The 12,826-nt window shown below is 50.4% G+C and overlaps 1 protein-coding gene across 1 annotated transcript in view; it reads left to right on the top strand.

Annotated features, from left to right (window-relative positions):
* The first annotated feature begins 352 nt into the window (after positions 1-352).
* PLCD3 (phospholipase C delta 3) overlaps positions 353-12,826 on the top strand; it is a 73,195-nt gene continuing 60,721 nt past the window's right edge. Inside the window, exon 1 of the mRNA XM_029572430.1 lies at positions 353-770. Within this exon, the coding sequence (XP_029428290.1) occupies positions 647-770 (124 nt within the window). The 5' untranslated portion in view covers positions 353-646. The remainder of the gene's footprint in view (positions 771-12,826) is intronic.

Genomic DNA, 12,826 nt, shown 5'->3' with positions numbered 1-12,826 from the left:
ATCATCCCCTGGGTTTTCTATCCCTTCTATCTCACTGTATCACACGGTGCCCAGAATAAAGAAGCTATAGAAGTGCCTGTACATGTCACCGTATCTTGCTGGATGGGACGAGGCAGACAGATCTATCTCCCTTTTCTACTCTTCTTATGCTTTACGGCTACAAGGCAGGGCACATGGTGTAGGATTTGTGCTGTTAAGTATTCCTTGCCAGGAGCTTTCTATTGAAAGGACAGGAAATGATCACTAGATGGGGGAATTGGCTGCCTGTATACCAGGGCTTGTGCTCAGGGAAGGTGCGGCTGCATCTGGGAGGGAGAGAAGGCAGAAAGGAAAGACAGAGATTGCCTGTCCTCTCCGGCAGCTGAGACCTCCCTCCCACCCCCCTATAGCAAGAGAACTAGAAACAGTTAATCCTTTGAGAGCAGAGGAGGGAGGAGGGGAGAGGGTGGAAGCTGAAACGCGACTCCCTGCCTCCTTCCCTCCCTGCCAAGATTTGCAGGGCAGTAATCTCAGCCTCTGTGGGGCCCGGCGCTGTCTCCCGTCTTTAGCGCAACCCCAGGCACGGACCCTGGGAGCTTTCAGCCGCGGCAGCGACCCGGGAGCCCAGACCGTTCCCCCCTCCCCGAAAGGCAAGCCCGGCCAGCTCATGTTGGGCCAGCTCTGGAGCATGATCTGTGGGAGGAAGAAAAGGTACCGGCCGACGGCGGAGCCCAGCCAGGACAGCGCTGCGTGCGCCAAGGCGCTGGGGCTGCGGGCGCTGAAGAAGATGGGTGAGTGGCCCCCATCCTGCAGGGGGAGGGCACGGGGGGGGGGGGGATGCCAGAGCCAGCCAGCAGGAAATGTTTCCTGACATCCTTGGAAACTTTATCGTTGCTGTTATTGTTTATTACTAATAAGCAGCTGCCCTTCAAATCTCTGAAGAATCGGAAGGCACTGTTTGGCTTCCTCCGCACAAATCTGGACTTGTCCGTCTCCCTTCCGTCCCTTGACTTTATGGCCGTGTTTGAGAATTCATTTTGTTTTGTTTTTTTTTTTACACAAAAGTAATTAGTGTTTAGATAGCACCTTTCATCGCGAAACGAGCCCGGTGAGCTTGCCCATCCTAGCGCGCCAGCTCCCGTGCAGCCACCTCCGGGAGGGATGGCTGGGGCTCTCCTGCAGAAGGGGAGAAGGCCCCGGGCTATTCCGGCCCAGAGGGGCCACGGGAGAGGGCGTTTCCCCTCTGAGGCCATTCAGGGAGGCAGAGCCGGGATTGGAACCCCCGGAGCAAGCCTTCTGTTTTCCCAGAAAGGTACCTGCTTCCAGCTCATCATAACCTGTGTCTCCAGACTGGGGATCTCGGCTCCAGAAGGAGCCCTGGATAGACTCCTGCTGTCATCCGAGCTTTCCCATCCCAAACTGCGGACTGTAAACAACCCCAGCGAGCAAACTAGTGATTACTCTGTAATTGCACTGCAGCATTAGGGATGGTGCTGGGACCAGAAGGCGGCGGGGCCCCCTGCTCTTCTAACCTCCTGCAGTCCTCCTTCCACTCCTCACCTTCCTGCCAAATGTCTCTCCCACCCTGCCTCTGATTTCCTCAATATCCACCTCCCCCCTCCCCCCTCTGCCAGGAGCCTGAGTCACCCTCTCCCCTTCCCTTGTTTTCTTTCCCTGCTCGTCTTCCATCTGCCCCTCCTTGACAACTCCCGCAGGGTCCCCAGGGCAGCACTGCTCTCGCCTTGTTGTTTATCACGGTTACACGTTTTGGGTTTGTTTTTTTTTTGGTCTTCTTTTTCTTCAAGCACTTATGGATTACTTTGGCAAACGTGTGTACAGATTGTCAGGCCAAGAAAGTTTCCTGAAGCCGACGCTGCATTCGGGCTCCTGCAGTGCTCTCCTCCCTGGCCTTCCTGCTCCCTCCCTCCTTTTTCCAGTCCTCCAAAGCTCAGCCCCTCCTCTCCTTTTCCAGCTCCCTGGTCAAGCAGGCGCTGCTTCCCTTGTGGCTGCCTTGCACTGGCAGCTTCAGTTGGGATGCCTCTCCACCACTCTCTCCCCCACACCTCCTCGCACCTCCCCCGCTCCCCCACCCCTCATCTTTCTCCTCCGTCTCCCAGCCTCGGCTCCTATAAACCAAACCTTGTTCCTCCCATGCACTCTCCAGTCTCCGGGGCACTGGTGTAGCAAAGGTCTCCGGCGCCCGGGGGCCAATACATTTGTGTTGCCTCCCCCTCCCCCCCCCCCCCCCAGTTCCCCCTCCTTCCCACCACCACCAGCCCCATCCTCCTTGTAGGAGTGCTTTAGGCCACAGAAACAGCAGACATTTCAGATAACCCCCTCTTCTCATCTTCTCACTGCCTGCAGCTGACAAAAAAAACAAAACAGTGCAAAACGAGGTCTCCGGGTGCCCCTTATGGCCCAGCGCCTGGGGGCTTTGGACCTTGCTGCGCCAATGCTCTGGGGCTTCTCCCACTTAGGCTTTCTCTATAGACTGAACTCCCCCAAGGGGCTCCGCAGTTCGCCCCCTTTAAATCAAATCTCAAAACTCACTTCGGTACACAGGCTGGCGTGTGAGCTTTCCCCCACTCTTCTACGTGTTTCATCCCATTTTAAACCATGCCCGCGTTATTCTAAAATGCTCCGGATAAAGCCACTATATCAGTCCTGAATAAATGAAATAACAGCCGCTAGAATGAAGGTTCCTTAATAACCAGGGGGGAAAGAAGGTGCTTGGATTGCTATTTTTTTTCCCCCCCACATTTTCTCCTTCCTCAATGCAGGTTCAGTATCGCTCCTTTGCTCTTCCTTGACCCACAGGCAGTTACCATATGGTTACTCTCTTATACGGTGCTCTGCAAATATCTCCAGCTTCTCTTTCCTTCCCGTTCCCTCTTCCACTGCTGGCAATGGACGAAAGAGATCCAGCGATGCAGGGAAAAAAATCCACAGGGTCAGCTCAGCAAGTCTTAAAATACTCCTCTGCTCATCTAAGTTACTGCGTAAACACCTTAAGGCTGCTCGGTTGAGTCTATAGCTTCTTGTGAAAAATCAAAGCGTTTTTACTTCAGCATTCGTATGCTCCCCAAAGGACGTCAGAAGACCAGTATAGGCCAAACTGGACAGCCTGAATTGTGTCAATTAAATCCCCTCTAGATGGGAAACACATGGGGGGTGAGGGAGAAGGCTGTTTGAATTGTACACTGGTGTTTTCCTAGGTTTGGCTACTGCAGGGTGAGAATGGAAGATGATGCTCAGACTGCTGGCTTCAGATCCTGGAATGGCCAGGAACACTCCCCACCTTCCCAGTCCATTTCCTCTGTGCAGTAGCCGCATGTGACAAGGATGATCTGCTCTCTAACCCACACCCCTAAGATAAGGTACGGTGCTTGAGTGCAGATCCCGACCTGATACACTCACACTGCCAAGGTGTGACCCTAAATTGCCATGTAATTGACTGGCATCTGAATTATACATAATTGCTGCTTTAGAAGACCTGGTAGAAGAAAACAGGAATAACCCGAAGCCTGCCAGAGGAATGTTAGCTGAAGACTATTGGTGTTCCCTCAATCAGATTTCATCTCTGAATTCCTTCTCATTGCTTCCAGATTCTTGTCAACTTGATTTTCCTCCCTGGCTGCTCAGCTGATGGTAGCTGAAAATGAATCTGTTCAGCTTTAGGGGGACAGATGAGCTACAGAAACATTGGCCAGATAAATCTCATTTGCAGAAAATTTCCCTCTGAGACCCCTTGGCTGTTCCCCAGTTCCTTCTCGTGGATCCGCATGCTCCTTGGAGCCTGGGATATCCTTTCCCTCCACAGATTACATTGTTGTAAAAGTCTCTCTTTATATTTCTGTTTCCTTATGATTATTATTATCATGATTTGTATAGCAAAGGGCTGCACAGAAACACAAAGTAGACACTTCCTCCTCCTTGCAGCTTACAATCTATTCAAGACACACAAATAAGATTACAACAGTGAGACCATGATAGGGAAGTCCTGTACCAAGTGGGGTATGAGTGGGATTAAGTGAGGTAGGAGCAACTTTAATTGATTAAAGCTGCAAGAAATTAGGCATCTTAAGAATTGATACAAGAAAAACAGCCGGTGGGGTGGGTTGGTGAGGGGCAGCTTGGGGAGGGAAAGACTCAGATAAGATAACATTTCACTGCCCAGTCCTATGAGAGAACTGCAAGACTTTCAGTGAAACATACAAGAAACCTTAAAGACACTTATCTTAACTTCTGGTGGGTGCCAGAGGACACAGCACATATCTCTGGTTGGCTCCGCAGGCTCTGGCTTTATCAGATTAAACTCAACCTTCATCCCGGCCTCCCCTCATTTCAGGTGGGGGGGAGGGGAACGTACCCCCACTTCAGAATGTTCTTACACCAGTAACGGGCTGAGGGGTTTTCATTTTCACTTGTTAGAAATGTATTTTATCCCGTTTATTACCGTAACTTGGTTAAATGCCTGATACAGGTAGGAACAGCAGCAGCAACCTCGCCTGCCTCAGAAGGTTAAAAGCGTGAAGGCCTACATAGGTTTTGGGGTACGAAACCCACAAAGTATGAGGGCAGATAGAGGCTGCAGGGTCTGTCTGGGCTGCCCATTATCTTGTCCCACTGCAGCATTGCAGACTCTACTTGGCCTATGGGCCTTGTGCTCCTGACTTACAATCGTATTCCAGGTCATTTTTATGTCCTCTGTAAACACAGCTCTTTCTTCCCATCCTCTTCTGCCCGGGACAGGGCTGACATTCTGCACCATTTCAGAGCAATCAGTGCAGTACAAACTCATTTACTTAATGCACAAAGATTCTCCAGCCTCAGTTTTGTAATTTACAAGTGGGGAGATGCATTTACTCTACGCACTTTAATTGAAATATGAAATCAGTCTGCTGAGCTCAGCTGTCTTTGAGCCATTCAGGTTTAGGCAAGGAAAAGGATTTGTGCGAGGGGTGATCCATAAGAAGGCGAGAAACCTGTAGAATCACGTTCCACAGCTATTAAAAAAAAAAAAAAAAAAAGGCAAAAAATATGATTCCCCCCTGTCTTCCTAATTCTACTGTCTCCAAGGAGCTGGCTGCAGCAAACCGAATCCATTCGCTTCCAGGGAGCCCTTCCACATCAAGGTTTACTTCATTTCTTTCTTCATTTTATTATTTAGGCCGTTGCGAAGCAGCTCAAGGTGAGGAAGAAGCATCACAAACCACAACAGATCATAAAACTGGCTCTGGGTGAAAAGGAATTCGGCCCCGCAAGCCGCTGCCAGATTGGTTCCTGGTTACTCCCGGGATCAGGTTACCCAGCCATGGAGACCTGTTTGCTCAGTCCCCAGCTTGCTTGGACTGGGGGTGGCGTGAGGTTCTGGGGCCAGGATTGCACAGGGGGAAGGTGCAGGGTGTCCCTCACCTAAGCCACCTGGGTGGCCAGGAAACACCTGAGTAGCATGTTACTAATTAAATGGGGCATTTCCCCATACTTGTAGGTCATTTGGAGCTCCTCAGCGAATCAGTGAAACTCACTCCTATATACATCTGTATAAGTATTTAAATATATTTACATACTAGTGTCACACATGATGGGACCGACAGAACATATCTTAACATATCTGTAGAAATATCAAAGTATTGTTTTGTGAGTGAATGAAAGGAAAGCAGCACACACAGCAAACTATCAATATCTGTTCATATCTTTACATTCAGCTCACACCTTTTCATTGGTAACTCACAGCGAGTTACATTCAGGTACCACCAAAGGGCCTCGTTCACTAAGCAGTCTTCCCCCAGACACAGGATGGGAGAAAAAGCCTTCGCAGACCCAGCCCAAGGTTTGCAGCTGAGGCCACGGAGGGTGACGAGACTGGCCCAGCCGTCACAGGGAGCCCCAGCAGGATCTGCACCCTGGACCGCCATGCTCTCAGTCTGCCGCTCCTCTGCGCTTGGCGAGGTTTGCACATACGGAGCAGGCCCATTCATGGAGGTGCATCCGTTTGCATGTGGATGTACTCGCACAGCTGCCTTTGGAAACGTGAGCAGTACCCGAGGTTTAGCTCTCTGCTGCTACTTTTAACCATTTGTAGATGCCGCATGCCCGCAAACACACACAAGTCTGGTTTTTGTTTTTGTTTTTTTTTAAATTTCATCTTTAACTAAGATTTTTAAGGCCTGATTTGGGTCGGGTTACCAAGAGTAGACCCTGAGGAAATGAAATCAGTCATTAAATGTCTCGAAAACCCAGCAAAAAATATACTTTTGGAGAGTGATACGCTATGATTGTGTGTGCTGTGTGTGTGTGTGTGTACAGATGTATAAGGGAAACAATCTTTTTAAAGAAATAATGAGGAATTAATTCAGAAATGGTGTGCGTCTTGGTTAATTAGAATTATTCCCCCAGGCATCCACCGGGAGAGACAACGTTCTCGCTCCACGGGGAGATGCCTAAAGTGACACTTGTAAATTAGACTGGAGTCGCCTCCTCCTCCTCTGATTACACACAATGGCACAAATAATTCTGCTTTCCGCACCGAGAAATGGAAAGCGGGATTCCATTTGCCTCTGTGTCCAAAGCCCAAACAGATCTATTCCAGGCACCGAACCGTCAGCGTGAAGAAAAGAAAAGAGGGACTTGCCGGCTCCAAACTGGCAGCAAGGCAAGACCCCAAATAACCCGGGCAGAGCAGGGGCATGGGCAGCTTGTGGAGGCGACCTGCACTGTGGCCTTTGAAAGCCCTTCCCTGGTCCCGGATTTTAACGTAGAATATCAGCGGTGGCCCGGCCTTTCCACAAACGTTTTGGAAGTCTAACATTTCAATGCATCTGACTTTGGAAGTTACTTTCATGGTTGGTTGTTTTTTTTTAAGGCCCCCACATTTTAATAATACAAGAAAATTTTACAAATCTTAGAGGTGAAATACTTTCTCCCTGTCAGCTACACAAAGTGCAACCCTGGGTGGGCTTCTCGGCGGTTTCATTTCAGGGCTGGGCTACGAGTCCTGAGGAATTGGCTGAATATTGGAAACCAAAGGTGCAATTGTTATTGTTCAGTTTGCTTACAAGAACGGTCACCATGACCTCCAGAGCAGCCATTTCCTCTTGGCTAACGAATGCGTGGACCTGGAGTACCTCCTCTAGCCAGTGGCCAGGAAATGTCTTTCTTCCCTGCCAGCCATTCTGACTAGTCCCTGATGCAGCTCATGTCTGGGCTGTCAAATGAAGGAATCTAGGGCCCTTGATTCCACTGATTCCACCTCTTCCTTTCAAAGCCTGATTCAGCCACATCGAAGGAGGGGAAGCACATATGATAATCTATGGTGGCCATGCCAACCTGCCTGGGGCACCCTGATGATTCTCTGCCATCTAAGATGGGCTGGGCCAGTTCTATCCTAGAGCATTCTGGGATCTGTGGTCTTAAAGTGGTTGTCCCTAAGGAAATGTTAGGCCTTTCCAGATTCCGCCTGCTTAGCCTGCCTGGTGGAAAACGTGAGCATCGTGCGTAAAGTGCTTGTGTTTTTATTTTCATAAAGTGATTTCGATGAATAAACTCAGCAGAAATTGCCTGACAATAGCAGGCTTTACAAAGCTTTATGAGCCATCGCTGTAGGCGTTCCTGTTGGGATAATTACAGGGTTCCCATTGCTAATCATCTCATGTGGAAGTACAGGTCTTCCAGGGTTCATTCTGCAGAAGTACCTAGGGCTATGCAAGGAATCTGAAAGAGCAAGGCCACAAAAAATACAAACAAACAAGCTTTGGCCTCCTTGCAAAGAAAGGAACCACAGTGCCCTCTTTCTGATCCCCCCCCCCCCCGAGCTTGTCAGGTTCAGCTGTAAAGGAAGCAGGGACCTAGGGTAGCACTCTCCCAGGACAAGAATATCATATCAGCTACTGGTGTGGGGCGGATTTAAGCGAGGGCGAGGACTGAGTGCCCCCCCCTAGGACCACAGAAAGCCCCAGATCCATCACTGGGACCTCAGATGCCGCCTCTTCACGGAAGGGGTGGAATGGACCCTGCAAGTGTTTCTTATCTAGGAATTTCGTCTCACGCCATTTACAAGTTTTGCAGCTGCCCATATAAACCTCTGTTTGACGCTCCTAACAAGAGCTCTGGAAGGAGCCTGTCCAAGGGAGGGCACTTCAAAGGGACCCGTGTACCAAATGGCGTGCACGATGCATTCATAGCAGCAGAAAGAGGCGCTGTAAAGGAATAACTCTTCTTATCATTTCTCAAATTACAACTGGCCTAGCACTTGTCATGACTAAGCTGCTGTCAATCAAAGTGCCATATAGCAAATAAAATGCTAATAACCTTAGTGAGCATGGACTGAGTGTCCGTGCTTGCATTCAGCCTTTATGACGGGGCCCTGTCGGTTGCGTAGGTCCCTCGAGAGCCTGGTGTTTTGTGTGCTGGGCTGGGGACGATTCCATTAGTCATGGGTTGTGCAGAAGAAATGGCCCCGTGGTCGGTGACACTTTAATAGCAGCTTGAGCAATCCCTGCCCACAGTGTACACATTAATAGCACATTGCACCGGGCTCCTTCCTGCGGCTGGGGGAGGAGGTGTTTCTCCTGAAACCGCAGCCACCGCCTGGGCTGGAGCAGGCAAAGGCACAGGTGGGTGTGACCCCTGCGCAGCTTTCCAGGGCCTCTCCCGGCGTCCCCTAGGTGGCGCTGGAGCCAGTTGAGGAGGGCACTTCAGCGAGAGAGAGAGAGCCCTGCTCTTGCCACCCCACCGGTCGAGAACGTCCTGTAATTCAGACTCCTGGACATCACTGCCTCTGGCTGCCAGGGTAGATTTCCTCCAGCTCAGACCCATGCTAGCCTCTTGCTTTTCATGTTTGTTTAGTTCTCCTTCTCTGTGGCCTGAAAGATCTGAAGATCGAAATTGTTTGTTTTTCCTACCTCCCAACAGTGCGGTGGCATCGGATTTTCTGGGGAAACTTCTTATGCAGGAAGCGTCTCCTGCAGCTCGTCACTGCTGTGTTACAAATTTGAGCTGGGGCGCGGCGGGGAGAGCTCACCCCAAATATCAGAGACATGGCAGACACTGAGGTCTCTTTCCTTTTGACATCACCAGACCCTTTTAGAGAAATAAGAGGCCTAGGTTTACTGCCTTTCCAGATAATTCATGCATGCGACAGATCTTCCGCGTCGTGATCCCAGCCCATGCAAAGTAACTGAAAAGAACTGGACCCATTACGAAGGAACTGCTGCTGGGTACTGCCAGGGCCAGGGCATTAGGCACCCTCCCCCTTGTATGCCTGCCTATCAGCGGCAGCTGTGCCACAACATCCTCCTCTCTCTTCCCCCCCACTCAGCATCCATCTCTCATGCTCCTCTTACTGCATTTCTTTGCCCCTGTCCACAGTGCCCAGCATCCCTTTCCTCTCCCCCCCCCCCCCCCCCCCCCCGTCCATCATCCCCTCCTCCCCGGCACCCCCTGTTTCACCCCTTCAACTCCCTGCACCCCACACTTGCAGTATCGCAAGCTCTTTGCTCCCTTTGGCAGTCCCCAGCATCCTCTTACCCCTCCCTCTCGCCATCCCACCCTTACCTGCCCGGCACCCTCCCAGCATCCTTTCTAACTGCCCCCCCCCCCCCCCCCCCCCCATCCACGCAGCATCCATTCCCTTCGTTCTTCTGCTTCCATGCTTCAAAGTGGGTAACCGGCTCCTGGAGGTTTCTGGTCTCCCAGTTTTTGATGCTCTAGGTGAGCGTCTGGTTCACCTAATGGACAAACCAGCCATGAACACTGCAAAAATAAAGTATCAAGATCGCGTGCATAATATGCAAAACATGAATGCCAGGGACACCCAACTGTAAGTGCGTTTACGAGGCCGGAGCGAGTAACGGAAGACAGTTACATTTCTAGGCCCGGAATTGGGGCCTTCTCTAAACGAACCTCTCGGACACTCCCCTCCCGCTGCATCCTCCTCCTGGAAGGCAGTGGATCCTTAAGAACCCCCCAGAGTTTGCTTCGGGGACCAAAGGGGTGAGAGATCCTGGAGAGGCTTTAAAACAGTGGGGCTTTCTCCCCTTCCAGCAGAAATGCACCATTTCTAGAAATAAAATGTTGTTTACCATCTGGGTGCACTGTGGGGGGGTCCCCTTTGCTCCCCCTTTAATCCATCCATGTGACAGGGAAAGTGCTGAGCCGCTGTGCGCCAAAACCAGGCAGTAAACTGAAGGGCAGTAAAGGGTTACTGACTGCAGGGACCCTCAAAACTCCATGCATCCTTCTCTGCATCCATGAAGGTGATCACAGCCCGGACAGCTACGCATCTATCACAGTCTATGTGGCCTGGGCTTTATTTACACTGGAAATTCTTTCTAGCAGAGGCCTTCTGGATAAGCCAAATGACTGCTTCCAGGAACAGAAACAGCTCTGCACTGCAAGCCTGGTGACTCAACTTCATGTCCTCCATTACATATGTGTAGGCCTGGCAGGGGTCTCGGGCCAGCACCCGGCCTTCTCTGCACAGAGGGAAGAGGGACTTTTGAGAGTCGTGGTCAGTGGATAGGCCCGAGAGGCAGGAGTGGGCGTGGCTTCTGCAGGCGCAGGTAACTAGGTGTCGTCATGAGATTGCTGACCCAATGCTGCCCTCTCTTTTTTTTTAGCAGCTCTAGTCCTGGGTTTCCGGCCCCATCTACAAGCTGTGGTAGCATGATTAGGACCAGAGGGCACTGCCCTGGATGGGAGATAGAAAAACCAGAAATGGATTACATTCTTAGCATGACATGAGGGCTAAAGTTGCTGGCCTGGGTGAATGCCAAAGCAATCAGCAAAAGAACTGAACCAGGTTTATCCCTTTCTGGTGCTTGAAACCATGCAGAGCAGGACAAAAAAAAATAAAAAATAGTCCTAGAATGTTCTGAGAAAAACAGAAGCACAGATCAGCCCTGCAGGGTAATGGCGGCTCCATGCCACTGACTTCACTTCCCCATCACCCATTCGCTCATCTGTCTCCTTGTCCTTCTCACCCAACCCTTTTCCCTTGCTGCTGCCTCCCTCTGTCATCCCTCCCCTCAACTTAATCCCTCTGTGGCACAAAACAGAATTAAGCTTTTGGTCCTGGTTCGTGAAATGACTTCAGATTAAGGCAGCATCGATTTATCTCTTGACATTTTTCTTCTCTGTTGCCCCCACCTCCCCCCCTCTTCCTGTGTATCTTTCACTGTTTCTCCAGAAACAGATCGCAAGTGGAGAGCATCCATTCACCACTGGAAAGGGGAAGCGCGCCAGAAGTGACCGAGGTCAGAAGGTGGTGCATTAGTATTCCGAGGCTGGACCAGAGAGGAAAGCGAGAAGAGGAATCTCTACACCCCCTCCACACCCCCTCTATCCCATATCCTCGCCAATCCTGGCTCTGTGGTCTGTTGTTTTTTTTTTTACCCCAAGGAAGTAAACTTTCCGCACCCCCTCCTCATCCCAACCTTCCCAGTACAGCTGCAGACGGCCTCACTTTCTCCCAAAGCTGCTTTTGTTTATCACGGTTCCAGTAAATGTTCCCTTCACTTGCAGCGCGTTTGTGGATTTTATTTTTTTCCTCATTCCTTTCGCTGAAAATGGTGTAAGAGAGAAAAAACAAACTGGCAAAAAAAAAAAAAAAAAAAAGATTCCCCAGCTGGGCGGACGTGTGCGCTTCTCAGGACGCGGCGGACGCCCAGGGCAGAGAGCACAAGATGTGGCGGAAGCTCCGATGCCAGCAGTCACGCGCCCTATGACAGGATTCCTGCTTACAGCGTTCTCCCTAGGGACCCAGCATTGAATAATCTCTCTCGGACACCCTCTTAATCCCAGGGATTAACAGTCCATCTCAAGAACCCTGCGAACTGCAGGAATCAATCATCCGGCTCAGGATCTCAGGAGCGGAAGTGCTTCCTAGAATGGCTTTTGCTGAGGCCTCCACAGGTTTCCAATCCAACCATAAACCCCCCAGATTGTTTCGAAGGCATCCTAGCGTGGAAGCAGAGGCAAGGCAACCCAGAATCCATTCTCTCCCCCCCCCCTTCCCCCCATATATAGTGCCACAATAATATTCCAATAAAAAAGGGTGGTGCGACCCCTGTTCCACCCAGGGAAGAGTGATTTCAGATCCAGGGGCAGCTCCAGCGCTCCCCCCCACCCCCAGACAGAATATTTTACAGCAGCTGGCTCCGTAGTTACACTGAAAACCTCTTCTCAAAAATCAGAGAGTCACTTGAATTTTGGCAACGTGTATCATTCGATTACATCCATGTGAAGCAGCAGAATGAGATCCTAATGGCAAGTGGCGAGCCTGGGGTAAGGAGGGGGAGGTCTGTCATGCCATTAACACGAATCTGGCTGTGATTAAGCTTCCCTATTGTGCTCTGGACCCCTGTCCCTGGTGGCCTTTTGTAGCTCCTACCCAAGAAATGGTTAATTGCTCTCTGTCGGAAGGGTCACTAACTACCCATTTAAAATCTGCATTTCTACAGCCCCTTATTAAGAAACCAGAAAGTAGGAGGTAATTATAGATCAGTCTCCCATTTGTGGGAAAGATTATTGAGAAGCCCGTTCCTATCCAGTGGCATGATTCCCTTGGAAGAAATTCATATATATTAGGGGCATATTTATCTAGCTATGCTAGGCATTTACTGTGCGGTAAACACCTTAGTCATATAAGTGCTATCCCCTGATAACGCAAGCATGGTAATTGGCTACTTTGCATGCAAAGCAGCTCATTACTAGGTAATACTATGCAAATAAAATCATGGGGTTTGCCTGATAAATCACATGCTGTGTTATTTTCTACAGCTCAGGAGTCGTGCCTAACTTCCCCCAGGAGCATCGGGGTTACTAACATCCATTCTGATGGCCTGAA

This window comes from Rhinatrema bivittatum, chromosome 12, assembly GCF_901001135.1.
Source record: "Rhinatrema bivittatum chromosome 12, aRhiBiv1.1, whole genome shotgun sequence".
Classification (NCBI taxonomy): domain Eukaryota; kingdom Metazoa; phylum Chordata; class Amphibia; order Gymnophiona; family Rhinatrematidae; genus Rhinatrema; species Rhinatrema bivittatum.
The sequence above is the reverse complement of the archived record's forward strand: the minus strand, read 5'-3'. Positions and strand labels throughout refer to the sequence as shown.